Consider the following 16,717-nt stretch of genomic DNA (forward strand, 5'->3'; position numbering starts at 1 on the left):
TTTTCATAGATGATTACAACAATAGCTTCTCTTCAGTCATGAATTTTTTACTTTCGGATCCTAATTTCTAGGAGGTTCAATTTTCCAAGGTCAAATTCTGAAGATCCAAATTTTGGCAAGATGATTTGATTCTTTCTGTCAATTCTTAATTTTTAAAAATGTGTGTAGTTTTAGCAGTTGTCATTTTAATTTTGTTAATTTTTTTTCCTACCAGGTACGATTTTTGCAGTTTTCAACCAGATGTGATTTGTCAGTGAGCTTTTAGCCTAAAACAATTTTTATAGTGTGTGGTTGTAGCCATTGTCAATTTCACTTTATGTTGATTTTTTTTCAATTGGCAATATTCATTATAAACTGGATAAAAGAAGGCTAACTGAAATGTATTCCTTAGCTAATCCATTAAGGAGTTGAGGGCAGTGTTCCTAGGATATTTGAAGGGTTCCTGCATTGTCCAGGAGTGACCTCATCTTTTTTTTTTTTTTTTTGATCTCATCTTTTGCTAAGCCCATTCTTCCCCCTGTTTTGGACCATTTTGTATATTGGGTACTAAGTGTCCCCACTCTTGGTAGAGGAAACAAGGAGTGTGTGTCAAAAGAGCTGGGTCAAAACATCCTGCTCTGATGGAAAAGCCACTCTCACAATCTAAATGTTGGCATGTGCTTTTTCAGGGGTATTTTTTTTTTTTTTACATCTTTATTGGAGTATAATTGCTTTACAATGGTGTGTTAGTTTCTGCTTTATAACAAAGTGAATCAGTTATACATATACATATGTTCCCATATCTCTTCCCTCTTGCGTCTCCCTCCCACCCCCCCATCCCACCCCTCTAGGTGGTCACAAAGCACCGAGCTGATCTCCCTGTGCTATGCGGCTGCTTCCCACTAGCTATCTACCTTACGTTTGGTAGTGTATATATGTCCATGCCACTCTCTCGCTTTGTCACAGCTTACCCTTCCCCCTCCCCATATCCTCAAGTCCATTCTCTAGTAGGTCTGTGTCTTTATTCCTGTCTTACCCCTAGGTCCTTCATGACATTTTCTTTTCTTAAATTCCATACATATGTGTTAGCATACGGTATTTGTTTGGTTTTTAAAAAAAGATCTCGAACTGCTGATGAACAAAGATAGCAAGAGAGGAGAAGCGTTCTGCTACGACATAACCACAGAGGCAGCTGCGTCCTTCCTTACAACACGTACTAGCTGTCCGTTGTGCTGGCAATCCTGAAGAAACAAATCCAAGAAGAACGGTGTCCTACTTCTACTTCTATTTTAAAATCCCACTGGTTCCACTAGGCGATTTCTGAGTATTAGCTGACTTTTACGCCTACAGACCACCCCGGCTAAATCCTCTTAGGTTATAGAATCTCTGTGGCTTGTTGTACAGGAACAAAGAGCAAAGGACCTTACTGTCTCCCATTCTCCGATGTAAATATTGTCCAGCTAGCTGCTGAATCTGAAGAGCTACCTTGTGTGGGGTAACAAAGGAATAATGGGGTACATTCTGATTTTTTCCTTAGATCTAAAAATTAAAGCTACATTATTCCTTATAACAGTTCTAATTCACCTTCACTCACAAAATATACCTAAAAGAATGAAAATGAGTTCATGAATACACACAAATCCAATTCTGTGAACTATAATGTATTTGCTAAGCCTGATTTCTTTTAGGACCTACCCCAGGATGGGCAACAGCTTCCATGTTTGAAATCCACAACAGCATTTACTGTGTGAGGATAGATAAAATGCCTAACACATTTACCTTCAAAATCCCTCTACTGTTTTTGACATCAAACCTGAGTCAGGTTTAAATCTTGTTCAGTATTCATACAACATTTCATACCCCTGTCTGATGATTTAATAAGATGCCACTGGGTTGAAAGGTCTGAAACCCAAAGGAGGCCTGGAAGTGGCTGGGCGACGGGAAGTCCAAATTGGTGAAGCTCAACTGCCCTCCCCTGGAGAATGAGGCAGATCGCACAAGCTGAAACGAAAACACGGAATAAATTACCGGCACTGTAATCATGTCATGGCTGAAATACAGTATCTTAACCTATGTCACCTCGCTTGAACCAATCCATGTGATGCATGGGAAGAAACGGTTTGCTTGTCTGCGTGATAATTTACCAATCATCTGTACGTTTTTGTGTGTACAGCTGGTATTCCTACTTTCCTACCAGTTTAACATGCAAGCCTGAAGAGGTTTTGCAAGTACGTGGGGAGTGTAATAAATGAACCAGTTCCCAGTAACACTGTGTGCTACCAGAAAACGTCAAAAGTTGGTGTGTTAACGAATGCCAAGCACGGGTTAGCTGGGGAGCATTCCTTTGCGAGGTTTGGAACTCTTCACTTACCTTCCAGTCTTCCGAGCACTTTTTTGTTACGCCCACAGTATCATTCAGTCTAACGACACCAGTGGTCTTCTTCAGGTTTTTCACGCAGCCTCGGAAAGCAGGTGTAGAAATGTTAAACCTGATGTGGGATTCCAGAAAACGGGAGAGATGGACCACAGCAGGCTTGACGGGGAACTGGAGCTGAAACACGGCACTCATTCCCTACTACTTGTCACCCACGAACAAGTACATGTTTTACGCTTATCTCTTCTCATGGGATTTCTAGAATGCTACTTATTTTGTGATGCTAGGGAAATCTATTTCCTTTCTGTGTGATTTGCATTCTCAGCTTTAAAAGTGAACACAACAACGTTGACAGAAGAATGGCCAGCGTCCCCAAAAGGTATAGAAGTTGTACAATATCTGGAATTGCTCCTCCGTCCCCTCCCGGAGTCATGGTAACGCATCATGAATTAAAAGTATATTAATAACTTAATATACTATAAATATATATTCAATATTAATAACCTAGTAAGTAACTTATAAGAGCCAGAAATACTGTAGAAAACTCTTTGCTCTTTTTTTCCTGTCCACGTTTAAGTCAGCCATTGTAAACGCAGAAGAAACAAACTGTTACTTTTTGGTCCTAGTCAATTATGAAAAATGCGGCCTGGTATTTAATCAGTGCCAAGCTGGAACAATGGAAAGCATTGTCTGGCCTCGTATGCTGTATCCACCACCTCCTAACTGTGCAAGCTGGGCAAGAGGTCATTGTGAGGATTAAACAAGTTAACATCTGGGAAGTGCTTGGAACCCTCTGTGGCATGTGGTCATGAACATGCACTCAGGAGGTGCTTCTGAGAGGGGCTGCTCTGGAGCCACGGACTCTGGAGCCAGGCTGCATGGGTTCGAGGCCTGTCCCTGCTGCCTTCTCTGTGCTTCTGTTTCCTCGTTTATACAATGTGAATGTGGTAATCTGCTTCCCAGGGTTGTCCTGAGTTTAAATGAGATATTACACGTTAACACACTCAAGTGGTAGCCGGTACAGAGAAAGGACTCAGCGTGAGACGGCATAGTCTGTAACTATCCCCACATCAGTGCATCATTATAACGAAGCAATTTCTAAAGCAGCTCTTCCTACGTGGCTGCTTTGACATTTCCCCTTTGATTTGACTTTGGGATCTGTCTGGAGCTGACATAAAAACATTCACATACGTGAAATGACTGAAGTCCGGGCAAATATTTGTGTTTCTTAAGCAAATGATGTACTAAGAGAAACACAAAGCTGACTGCATTATAAATCCCTAAAGCAGCTCACTTTTCTAAATGGAAAGGGGTCTGCCTTCATTTTTATTCAATTCATTGTAAAGAGCTGAGCTACATGTAATATGCACAAAATTAAATTTCATTAAAAGGAAAAGGAAGAAATGAATCCTCACTGGCATTACAGCACGAGCTTGATTATTTTATAAAGTTGGCTTCCTGCCTCAGGAAAGGAGGAAAGTTCATTGCTGGAGCCTGTCTATTTATACATATATTTAGATGCATTCTCTCTCTCTCGGGTTTCAACATGTTTTAGACTCCTCAGCGTCTCCTGATTCCTTTTTTCCGTAAAGCAGAGGTTGGAGGAAGCATAAGGTGGCAGAAGAGTAAAGGGGAAAGAAAGGCCACCGACAGATATGGAGCACCTGTTTTGTGCAAGGTACTATTATCTGATCCTCACAATACCCTTTCGAGGGAGATATTTTCTTACCTGACATTATTAAGCACTTGCCGTGTGCCAGGCACTGTGCTAACTCCTTTACTCTGAATCTCACAACCACTCTCAGAGTTAGACCATCACTATGCCCACATTACAGATGTACAAGGAGGCTTGGGAGGGTTAAGTGACTTGCACGAAGTCATACAGCAGGAAGTGGGCAGCATGGGGATCTGCGTGGTCAGCGTGTCGCACAAACTTGTGTGACCTGAAGCCCTTGCTCTCTATGCTTATACAGTTGTGTACCCACAGCACTGGAATGATCCTGACTCTTTCTTTAAGGAACAGTTATCCACAGCAGAGGTGTTAAGAGGAAAGATTTATTTCCACTGTTTTTTGAGGTGTTCTTGTTACTCTGGTTCATCTGAGGGCCTACAGTTCCACGTTTGCTCCAGGATTCTGGGTCTGAGCACACTTGCTAGAGGACCATGACTGCGGAGGTGCGTAGGCTGTGGTATGAATGGGTTAGTACGCTGGGGTATGTGTACACACCATGGGCCAACCGGTTCACAAAGGCTTAGCCAGGTCCTACCTGCCGTGGGCTGATCTCAGAGAGCATAAGAGCGAAATCTAATCCCAAACTCCATGTTGGGTATTAGTAAATGCCCAACAGATCCCTGCCTGATGTTTACTTTTTGAATCATTTTCATTTTAATGTTATATTATTATACTCTGTGATGCAATGATGTAGGTCCGCAGGAAGTATTTCTTGTTGGTCTGAGGCCCTCTGGCATTATTAGGGAGGATTTCCTCTTCTCATGGGAAGCAGATGGGATTAACAGATTGTGACTTCTGACTGTAATCCTGAACAAGTCATTCCAAGATCTGGGTCCCCATTCCCAGAAGGTACACTACAGGGAGAGAGGAGAAAACACCACACCCACAAGCTCTCTTGTCAAAGCTACTGTATTTAGAGATTACACGAGGCTTGCTTCTCTCCACATCAGGTTCAAGCACTGACTGTCTTCCACTAACGCCAGGGGTCGGGGCGTCTCCCTCCTTTGAAAGAACTGCTGGGTTCTCAGGAGAAATCCTCTGTGACCCACGTCAGAGGGGGTTCTCAGGACTCTGAACCATCAAGGACAGCAGCAGAGGGATGAAGCAGGGCCAGAAACAGCTGAATATTGTTTAGCGTGTTACTTATGAGAGAGTAAAAGCTCAGTGAAATCTTTCAATTGGCCTCTATCTCCTGTATGTTCCATGTCATTGTGGTTTGAATCAATAATCGAAGTATAAACTTGCCCAGAAAATGGAAACAGTCCCTGTTTGGAAGACCTTGAAACAAATGACTAGGAAGATTCTATATGTCTATCTGTACATATATGTATAACGATATCCATGTGTATTTCTTTAATGGACAGAGATAAAAAGTCAAAGAAAGGCTGAGTGTTGACTTAACCCAAGGTCACCCCGCTATTTGGTGGCTGAGCCGAAACTAGAACCTTTTCTTTGGATCCTCACCCACTACTTTTCTCTAGGAAACCTTGCTTGGTTGGCACCCACATTGCTGTCTGTGGACCTTCCGCTGACACCACACGGAGGCAAACCACCAACCAGTGGCTCTCGTATCGCCGCTGAGAATCCCTCACGGCTCTGGGAGCCCACCTGCCCGTCTAATCTCAATGGCCACCTGTTCCCAAGCTTTGTTCATCCTTTCTCCAGCCCGGTCTTCTCTGCAAAGGTCCAGGCCTTCTGTCCAACCCCTTCTGGGCATCTCCACCTGCTGTCTCCTGGGCTCCTGGGACTCAGCCTGTCTGAGACTGAACTCACTGCCCTGTTTCTCTGCTGGTTTTGGCCATCTGTCCAAGCGCTAGATCAAAGCCCAGGTGTCCCTCTTGAGTGCTCCCCGAACCCAAGCAACCATTTAGCACTGCCCATCCACTGCCCTAAGTATATTGGGACTCCACTTCCTTTTCCCCATCTGCGCTGTCATTTCTGTGGTCGGGCTACCCGCCTCTCTCACCTCTGTTACACTCATCTTCCAACCTTTCTACCTGCCTCTGCCTTTCCCCTCTTAATCCAATCTCCTCCCTGCACCGGAACAAGCTACTGAAAACCCAAATCTGATCATGTCCTTTCTCTGCTGAAGCCCCCAATGGTTCCTTACTGTGACTTTCAAGATCCTCTGTGGTCTGGTCCCTGTTTCCCACACCAGCCATGTGTGGCAACCCTGGCCAGGTTCATGGTGTCCTCTTGAGAGTTCACACTTTCTCCAGTTCTTATCTCCTCACATATGGTGACTTTCGTATGTCAGCGTCTTTCAGGTCTAGCCAGAGACCACTTTCCTGATACCCCAACTGGGTGGATTCCCTCCCCGGGCCCTCTATCACCCTGAGCTTCCCCTCTGACGGCACTGGCCTCATTCTACTGTCTCCCTTCCGCTATACCTGAGGCTCTGCCCTGTTCGCTGTTGTCATCCCAACACCGACCACACTGCCTGACGTCACTAGACACCCAGTGAGCGCTTGTATAATGAACAGATAAATGATAGCCTCAGATGCGTGCCATGGTGCTACCTGAGGTTACTCTATTTACTACACTTAATTGAATAAAGCCAAGATTATTGGCCATTCATAACTAGCTATTCACGGTTGAATTGCTATTTAACACTGATAATATTAAATATTAATATCACCTCTTTGGCTTTCAATCTCTTCAGTAAAGTTCAGAGGTTACATACCACCATCTGCACGGTCCCTTCCACTTCAAGGAATCTAGGGAGTAAAGATACTCACTCCCAAACTCTATCAAAGTGCTGAACTCTCTCACCCATATTTCTGTCTTGGGGGGGCAACCCCTAACAACTGTAACACAAAGATTAGCGCCTCCATCCTGAGGCTGGACAGCTGCTCAAACATGTAAGGAATTGAGAAGAAAGACCGCCTTTGCACAAGGCCTCAGACATCACACCCAGTGCTCTTCCAACTGACTAATAACAGCAAGAGAGTTAACTCGCCTCAGATCTTGTATAAAAGTAATCATCACTAAACGTTTTGGGAGTGCTCTTAGCTTAGTCATGAGGCTGTACCACACACATCATTGTCAGCTATCTAAAAGCCTTTTTTGTAGGATGCAAACATATTAATAAAATGTAAAAGTTATTTTTAAGTGTATCCTCAAAGTGGTGTTTGTTTTTCTCATTCAGGTTAAGCTTTACTTCCATTCAAATTAATTTAATTCATTCATGTATTCACTCATCCGAGAAACAGTTAGGCCCCTAGTCCATGCTCAATAAACGGAAGGGGGCAGGTGATACAGATGTGCCTTCCATCCTAGGAGGTACTTCCTGAAGGAGTGGCCCCAGCTTTCAGTGTCCAGGGCCGCCTGTCAGGCCAGGGGCTACCTGCTCTCTCCTCTGTGTCTTCAAGGGCCCCAGGCCACAGCCCCTGTTCTTACTGGCAGCGTTGTCAACACCAAGCCTACTCCTCATGGATTCTCTCCTCCCAGGAATGACAATGGGGGGGTGTGTGTGGCACACAATTCCGCCCCCCCCCCCCCGGCCAGCCTCTTTCAAATGGCCAGTCCGATTATCCAGTATTCACAGCCTGTTTTACTCTGTTGGCTAACACTGTTAATCCTGAAAAGTTAATTCTTTGTGTTTGCTTTTTGCTAGAATTTAAAAAAGGTAGACCCTACCACTTCCCTGGTGGCGCTGTGGTTAAGAATCCACCTGCCAGTGCGGGGGACTTGGGCTCAAGCCAGGGAAGATCCCACATGTCACAGAGTAACTAAGCCCGTGAGCCACAACTACTGAGCCCACGCACCGCAGCTACTGAAGCCCGCGCACCTAGAGCCTGTGCTCTGCAGCAAGAGAAGCCACCACAATGAGAAGCCTGCGCACCGCAAGAAAGAGTAGACCCCGCTCGCCGCAACTAGAGAAAGCCCGCACGCAGCAACAAAGACCCAATGCAGCCAAAAATCAATAAATAAAATCTACGTTAAAAAAAAAACGTAGACTAATCAGGAGCAATCATAACTCTGAAGAGAGGTGATCTGCTTCTTTCAAAGAAAAAAAATCATCTTACCTTTCCCTGATTGAAATTGGAATTCCTCCCAGATAATATGTGCTGAAATCAAGTATATCACCTTCAATTTTAATGCTTTGAGAGTCCACATTTATCCGCATAAGGTTTTGGGCTTTTCCAATTTTGATCAGAATCTGAAATAGAGGAGAGATGAATCAGCAAGCAATGAGAAATAAAAGAATCCTATTCACAGTGGCTCAGAGCGATTATGTGTTTGCCTTCCTTCAGGTTCATTTATATACGTGGTATATATACATGGGCTCTGAGCAGTAGCTCATTTGCATAAAATTATTAAAACACTTAAATAGAAATGTTTGCTTTTTTTTTTTTTAAATTTTGTTATTTTTGGCTGTGCCATGCGGCTTGCGGGATCTTAGTTCTTTGACCAGGGATCAAAACTGTGCCCTCAGCAGTGAAAGCGCAGAGTCCTAACCACTGGACCACCAGGGAATTCCCAAAATGTTTGCATTTGAAATTAATCATGTTTTATCTGTGCCACACAGATGTTACATATTTCATGCCCAAAATGTTCAGATTTTAAAAGGACGTGTCTCTCAGTTAATAACTATAAGTTCATCTGGTAATAGAAAAGGGTTCTGAGTACTGACTTAAGGACTGAGAACATTTAACAATTCAAATAAACAGACTCGAAGGATATACCAAATGATCTTTCCCGTCGTTTATGATGCCTCTAATTCCTTTTTCTTTTGGTTGCTCTGAATTCAGTTTGTATCGCACCATGAGACTGCCATCTTCTATATTTAGAGATATGAAGTGGTCCTAGAGCACGGAAACAATGTCGATTACCATAAGACTCGGGAAGAGCTAGAACGCTGGAACCAGGGATGCTCTCAAATTCCAGACCGCTCCCAGCTTCAGCTGCCTCTTTAGTCCGAAGGAACAATAGTGCTGTAACATCCAACTCCGAGGATGGGTATGACGGCTAAATCTTGCAAATCATGTTACACATCATATACAGTGGTTGGCACACAGGAAGGAAACAATAAATGCTCGCTATTGTCACCATTTTGTTTTATAACAATCTATAACCAGCATGTAAAAATGGAAACTGAAAAGCTACAGATCATTAATATCATTTGAAAATATGACTGCTACCTGTTGGAGAGAGGTAGGGTCTTCCTCAAACTCCAAACATTTTCCACCATGTGTTTTCTGACATATTCCTATGTCTCCTCTAGCTTTCACTTAAGTGTTGCTTGGGGACCCCAAATAGGGCCTCTTCCCTGCCACTACTCTCTTTGCCTTGGCAATCACAGTCACTTCTGTGGTTCCAATTCAGGTGTGCCCATGAGCCCAAATATTTTTCTCCAGCCTAGACCTGTCTTTTCAGGGCCAGGTCTGTACATCTGATTGCCTAATTGCTATTGCTTGCATGCCTCACAGATATCTCAAATTCAGAATACCTCTAACAGAACTTAGGTTCTACATGACTCCCAAGTCTGTCTCTCTGCCCTTCACCCTGTTCTCTTCTTTCTCTCTCTCTCTCGTCACTAATCACCTTGCTGAGCCAGCCACAAACCTACTAGGGGTCATAATTGCATCCCCATCATGGTGTAAGGCACATACTTGAGCCAACCATTTCCTTAGTGGAAGGGTAAGCTGAAGAATGTCTGGTATAGGACTTGAAAGTTGGCTCTTACACGGTTTCCTGATGAAACTCTCTTTGAAGTCTACTTCCAGAGTCCTTACCTAAGAGGAAAATTAGTCCGTATCCGGATCCTAAACCTTGCTCTTAGAAGCCAGTGAGGGTTCATCACACTCATAAATAATAGAATTGCATCCTACTTAACAGCAGCACTGGAGATAATTTTCTCTTATCTGGTTACTAATGGCATTTCATAAGTTTTCTTCTACTATAAGTAGTATTTCTGGTTCTTAGTCTCCCAGAACTTCGAAATGTAATACAAAGAAGACCTTGTTCTGGAAAACAACTGCCTTGCTCTGAAGACGCTGTGTGACTGCTCAGCTCTCTGCATTCTTCAGGCAGGTCAGGACCTCCCCAAACCATCAGAACTGGTTCAGCCTTGGAATCTCCTGAGGAGTCCAGACCAACCCCAGAGAGGAGAGTTGGACCAGGTCTGTGTCCCTACCCTGCAGACAGAAGGGTCTGGTAAAATCCCAAGCTCCATATCAATCCTACATTCTCAGACAGGAGATCCCACGGGCTGATCCACATTTCTCCACAAATACTACCTACGCAGCTGCTACAGAAGCACTCTGCTCTCAGGAGAGGTTAAGTCCAGCACCATCTACCAGCAGATGGCGCTGACGATCACTCATAGATGGTCACTTTTGGTCTTTTCTAAACTAGGAGACTTAAGTATGGCCTCTAGGAACCTCAGCTGCTTGAAAACAGAGAAGCTTCCTAGACCTGGCAAGTCAAGGGTCAGACAGAGACAAAATCCCATACAGCCTGGAAACAGTCCGACCAAGAATCAAACAGCAGGAGGTCAAACAGTCTAGCTTTCAGACACCCCAGGAGGTCTTTTTACATTTTTTAGGCAGAAAATAAGTAGATTACTAGGCAGACAGTAATTTTCAAAGAATAAAACTGACAACACAAAATAATGGGAAAGGGGCAATTTCTCCTACATTTTGGTGGCATCTTCTCAAGTTACGGATTACTTGCCTTACTAAAACACACACTCGCACAGGCAAAGAAAGTAGAATTGGGCCAAGGGAAAGAATGCAGCTAACATTTGCACATTGTTTTTCAGATCCGTTGGTTGTTTGTAATAACCCAGTTACCCCCAAATTGCTCAAATGAATGGACATATTTGGTAGTATTTGGATGCTTGTTATAGATTACCTGGTTTTCTGCAAAGAACAGCAAACCTCTATCCACGGTGGTCTGAATTGTCTGTCCAAAGGTTGGGAAGGGAGCATTTGGTTGAGTTGGAACTCGAGCATAGCCTGTACCTTCAAAATAATTTTTGTCTGATTCTTCCTTTCTCCTGTGAACACCAATCATGGTAAGTTAGAACACAGCAGCAAAGGACTGCCAGGGAAGTGTCCTTATTAATACGAGAGGAAAAAGGGAGCAAAGCCCATGCAATCGAGTTGTCATGATTTTGTTAAAGAAGAGGAAACATCTTTTTAAAAAAATTTTTGTTGGAGTATAGTTGCTTTATAATGTTGTGTTAGTTTCTACTGTACAGCAAAGTGAATCAGCTATACATATACATATATTCCCTCTTTTTTGGATTTCCTTCCCATTTAGGTCACCACAGCCCACTATTTCTCCTGGATGTGCCCTTACACTCTATGATGATCAAACCCTAGCTCAACCCTAGAGATACTATTCAGGATTCCCTTTTGAAAATGTCTACTTAGGAAGATGTGGCCCAGCAGCTGAAGATCTTGCAATATAAGAAATTATTAACTTGAAATATAATTTTGTTCTCAGTAGTAAATACTCAGTCTGTCTCGTATTAGAATCTTCCAAATCTTTTAAACTATAGGGTAGGTCAGGAGCTCAAGGCAGCAACTTTCAAATAGGTTCATATGCCAAAGTCATGGTGTACTTTATGGACCACGATTTTTTTTTTGAAGTTTACAGTAAATAAATAGTCTGTGCCTAAATCAGGTACCAACTAAAGCTGAATATTTTGTGGTAGGAGGCACCAAAAATTGAAGAAAGATTTATTTTTTCAAAATCGAGAAAATTCTATAATCTAATATTTTATACAAATAAGGAAAAGACTTTTTCTTATTTAATTTATATTCCTTAAATAACAGTTACACATATTTTATGTAATATAACTGCAAGCTACCGAAATCACAAAGAGACACCAGCTTATAGGTTTTATTTACCTTCTACAAGGCTCCACTTTTGTCGTGTTGAGATTGAAAGTCTTTTTGAAGTTGTACAAGCTCAGAACATTTTCATTGAGGTCATCTAATTCAATACAACCTTTGTATGGAGGGAATCTCAGTCTACTAGGAAGCTAAAAAAAACAAAACCAAAAAATCTTCCACTAATTGAACAAAGGACAATGAACAGGCTGACCAGGAAACAGTATAACTCTATCACTTTTAACCATCAACATAACATAGCGGGTAAGCATGTTGACCCTAGAGCCAGATACTCTGGCTTTGCTATTTTCTAGCTGTCTGATCTTGGGCAGGTTATTCAACCTCTCTGTTTCAGTTTCCTCATCTGTGAAATAGGAAAGATAGTGATGCTTGTTTAAATTAATATACTTAAGCCTAGATCACTGCACATAAAAGAACTCAATGAGTGTTAGCCATTGTCACTGGATATCCTGTAAGAATACATAGTTAAATCCATTTTGTATATAACCGATTAAAACATCATTATGGCAAATTATATTTTAAATATTTTCATTCCGTGAAAAAACATTCACACTTACTCTAAAATCAGATGGGTAACCTCCAACATAAAATACAACATTTTCAGGGTCCAAATCGAGGAGCGTGTTGCTATCCCCACTATCCATGTCATGGAATTGAGGTGTTTCTGGCTTACTGGATGTGGCTTTTCGGGTGTAATTAAGCCTTGCAAACTGATAAATTCTGTTTAAAAATAAATTAGATAATAAAGTTATATAAAAATTTATGAGAAGATGAAAGAAACCAAAGCCAAAATACTAAAAATGGGGTTCAGCAATGCATACAATGAAAGTTTGGCAAGTGTAGGTCAGATTAACAAAGAGCAGTAATCAATCAGACTCGCACCTCTGGAATTTCACCCGGTCCATAACTGCCTCCTGAGTTTCGCTCCTGGTCAAGGTCTGGCCCACTTGGAGTTCAGCCTCGCGTTCTCCCAGGTTGTAGACACTCGTGAGCTGGCCATCTACGACTGCCATGCCTATGTAGTCCCTGGAGGCCTGGAGACAAAAAGGCCACCTCAGAGCACTTCACATACTGAATTCTCTCAACTTCCCATCCCAAGAGAGCGCATTTCTAACAACTAACAGCTTTCATTCAGTTCATCCTGGGCAGACAGAATGCATGAGGCACACCCTGGTATAAGATAATACAGACAGCACAGTTAACTGACAATGTCTGTGCTGTTTTGCTCTCATTATCATGAGGGCACTCATTTATCCACTCCTCCATTCTCTCAATCTGCAAATATTTGCCAAGCACCTGACATAAAGATGAACCACATACAGGTTCAGGCCTCCATTCCATTTTGTTCTGGTAAGGGAGATAAACCATTTACGTTATTCCAGCCCCATACAAGGTCCCCTCAACACTCTGGGCATGCCTGTTCACCCTGTGTTATCACGGTCAGCGACGTATGTACCTTACTTCCCTGTTAGAATGTGAGCACCTTAGGTAAAAACAAATTTTTGAAAACTGTGGTAAAATATATAACAACATGAAATTTACCATTTTAACCTGTTTTAAGTGTACATTAAGTACATTCAGGAAACAAATTTTTGTTTATCATAAATACAGGGTATGGTACCTAGTAGGTATATGGTATACATTTGCTGAGGGAGCAGTCATGTGCATTTTGCTAATACAAAGCAAAAAGTCATGTCGTAAGAAAGTTACAAATAAAGTCCCAATACCTTGAAGCATGAACGGGTGACCAGTAATAGTGCTGATTTTAGGAATCCTTAAATACGAAGTCCACAGTGACAGCCAACCATTTCCTAATTGCCCAGAATTTCTGAGAACCATGTTTCAGGAATTTCTTTTCCAATCATGTAGAATAACCTAGTCAGTGATTACCTTTTCCTCTGACACTTAGGTAGAATAGATGTATTTTAAGAGGAGGGATTAAAAGCTAAAATAAACTATTTGAAATGCCTGTAACAGTGGTGGTTTAAAGAATTTAGAATTATAGAGATGGGGCAACTGTATTTCTTACTAATGAGGCAGGAGAGGCTGCATTTCACTCTAGGCCTCATTCACAGATGGTCACCACCCCAGACACGTGGAAGGGTCTGCGGCTGGGCGCCCTGAGAAGAGGACAGAGTCCAGCGCTATGAGGAAGAACTACTCTGATCTCCATGAAGCCTTGGTACTGCAGCCCTGGTTGTAAGGGGAGGGGTGCTGATCTTCAGCCCCAGGTGTGGACGTGCTCACGTGTACATACATGTGTGCCCACATGCCGGGCCCATCAGGCCAGGCCTCTCGATCCCCCAGCCAAGGACAATCGGTAATTGACGGGAGATCCCCCTGTGGAGCCATCAGAGGCGACGGAAATTCCTCCTGCTGTGTCAATGGCAGTGACACAGTCATGTCAGGCATCTCAAAAACCATATTCTGTTTTAAAAACAAGAGGAACATCAAAGCAATACTTACATCTTTATTTCCGAGGTACATCACAAACATATTCTCGGTCCCCCCACTTTCTGTTGATTCAGGTCTTTGGAGAAACAAAGAAAGAGATGTGTATCCTTTCAAATCCTCCAGGTAATTTGGCAGCCGCACTTCCACTCCAGATTTACCGTTGAACCTCATGGGGATGGCGACCTGCGAGGGACAAGATCCAGGGCGTTAGCTGTTCCAGATGAGGAAAGTGAGGGTGCTCAAGGTGGTGGCTTGTGACTGTGTAGCTGCTCCCAAGTTATTATGATAGGGAGCAAAGGAGTGTGGATGCCTCCTAGGCCTGGAGTCTACACTCAGCTGCATGGGGAATAAAGCATTTGTGTTCTTCCTGCCTCAGCCGAGGGGCTTCGGGAAGCGCGTTTAGTCCTCTGTGCCAGCAACAGTAATCATAATAAATTATTACTATTATTGTCACTATGATGGCTATAATATTCATTTGTATTAACCCTACTGTTAAAATATTTCTATCATCATAATAATATAATATATTAATATACAGAATAATATGGGCTTTAGATAATATATTATTATAATATAGGGTATTATATTTATAGGGTTATAATACATACTAATAGGGTTAATATAATATTAATATTATAATCCTATTATTAATATTATTATACATTATAGTATAATATAAAACTACATTATATGCAAAATATTATTAATAAGGTTATGATATTAATATTATATTAGCCTTACCAATAGGTATTATAGCCCTATTAATATATAAGATGAATATTATATAAATATAATAATTATTATTACTATTCCAAGCCTAGAAGGTTTTTGTGCAAATGAGCTAACATATATGGAAGCACTTAGCATGATACCTGGCATACAGTAGATGTACAATACATCAAAAATATTTTTTTTAAAACAGAACTCTTTAAGGAATCTTTTGCCATTAACATATTACCCGTTATATCTGCATTTATTACAGGCATTCAGTCCTTAAAAATATGTGCATCAGGGTTCTCTAGAATATGTGTCTTAAACTCAGGGTGAAGGACTATTTTTTTCCCTCTACTCTTCCCTGGATCAATACTTTTATAAAATATATGAGAAATTAAATTACTAAAAAATGAAATAAAGGAGGTATGCAAAATACACATCCACTGATCCCATGCTTGGATGTTGAAGCAATTCAAATTTTTGAAAGTTTCTAAACATTTACTCTCAATTTTGTACTTATATATAACGGAGCAGTAATTCAAGTTCTCTGACGAGCTCTGGTCTTTGGACCCCCTTGGGTAGCTCTGCATTAAAAACACAGAAAATAAATATTCTCTAACGATCTAAAGAATAACTCTAGGAATGATACTTACACCAACTCTACATTTTATCTCCCAAGCATTTAAGTACTTATGGAGGACCTTGTATATGCAAGGCATCAGGCAGGGGGACTTAGTGATGCATGAGCTGTGGTCTCTCCAAGGTGCCCATGACTGATGGAGCGCCCCTCCCCTACACTCACAGGCTCATTTTATGCCCTTCTCTTCTACTAGCCCTCTACCCTCCATATACCCCACACATCCTGAGTCTATCCATGCCCTTCTCCTTTTTGTCACCTGGAAAACTACTCATTAAAATTTTTTTTTAATTAAGAAAACATTTTATGGACAAGCCTCTTAGATAGCCTCATCCACCAGAGGGCAGACAGCAGAAGCAAGAAGAACTACAATCCTGCAGCCTGTGGAGCAAAAACCACATTCACAGAAAGATAGACAAGATGAAAAGGCAGAGGGCTATGTACCAGATGAAGGAACAAGATAAAACCCCAGAAAAACAACTAAATGAAGTGGAGATAGGCAACCTTCCAGAAAAAGAATTCAGAATAATGACAGTGAAGATGATCCAGGACCTCGAAAAAACACTGCAGGCAAAGATCGAGAAGATGCAAGAAATGTTTAACAAAGACCTGGAAGAATTAAAGAATAAATACCTAGGAGAATTAAAGAACAAACAAACAGAGATGAACAATACAATCACTGAAATGAAAAATACACTAGAAGGAATCAATAGCAGAATAACTGAGGCAGAAGAACGGATAAGTGACCTGGAAGACAGAATGGTGAAATTCACTGCCACGGAACAGAATAAAGAAAAAAGAATAAAAAGAAATGAAGACAGCCTAAGAGACTTCTGGGACAACATTAAATGCAACAACATTTGCATTATAGGGGTCCCAGAAGGAGAAGAGAGAGAGAAAGGACCGAAGAAAATATTTGAAGAGATTATAATTGAAAACTTCCCTAACATGGGCAAGGAAAT

The 16,717-nt window shown here is 41.8% G+C and overlaps 1 protein-coding gene across 3 annotated transcripts in view; it reads right to left on the minus strand.

Annotated features, from left to right (window-relative positions):
- Nucleotides 1-16,717, minus strand: part of LAMA3 (laminin subunit alpha 3) — a 240,003-nt gene that overhangs the window by 21,971 nt on the left and 201,315 nt on the right. For all 3 annotated transcript variants that reach the window (XM_029230133.1, XM_029230150.1, XM_029230143.1), the window contains 9 exons: nt 14,417-14,587; nt 12,833-12,984; nt 12,508-12,670; nt 11,948-12,081; nt 10,944-11,088; nt 8,774-8,893; nt 8,114-8,247; nt 2,351-2,468; nt 1,840-1,980 (listed from right to left, as the gene is read on the minus strand). In XM_029230133.1, the coding sequence (XP_029085966.1) occupies nt 1,840-1,980; nt 2,351-2,468; nt 8,114-8,247; nt 8,774-8,893; nt 10,944-11,088; nt 11,948-12,081; nt 12,508-12,670; nt 12,833-12,984; nt 14,417-14,587 (1,278 nt within the window). The remainder of the gene's footprint in view (nt 1-1,839; nt 1,981-2,350; nt 2,469-8,113; nt 8,248-8,773; nt 8,894-10,943; nt 11,089-11,947; nt 12,082-12,507; nt 12,671-12,832; nt 12,985-14,416; nt 14,588-16,717) is intronic.

This window comes from Monodon monoceros, unplaced genomic scaffold (assembly GCF_005190385.1).
Source record: "Monodon monoceros isolate NGI ecotype Baffin Bay Population unplaced genomic scaffold, NGI_Narwhal_1 Super_Scaffold_1, whole genome shotgun sequence".
In the NCBI taxonomy this organism is placed as follows: Eukaryota; Metazoa; Chordata; class Mammalia; order Artiodactyla; family Monodontidae; genus Monodon; species Monodon monoceros.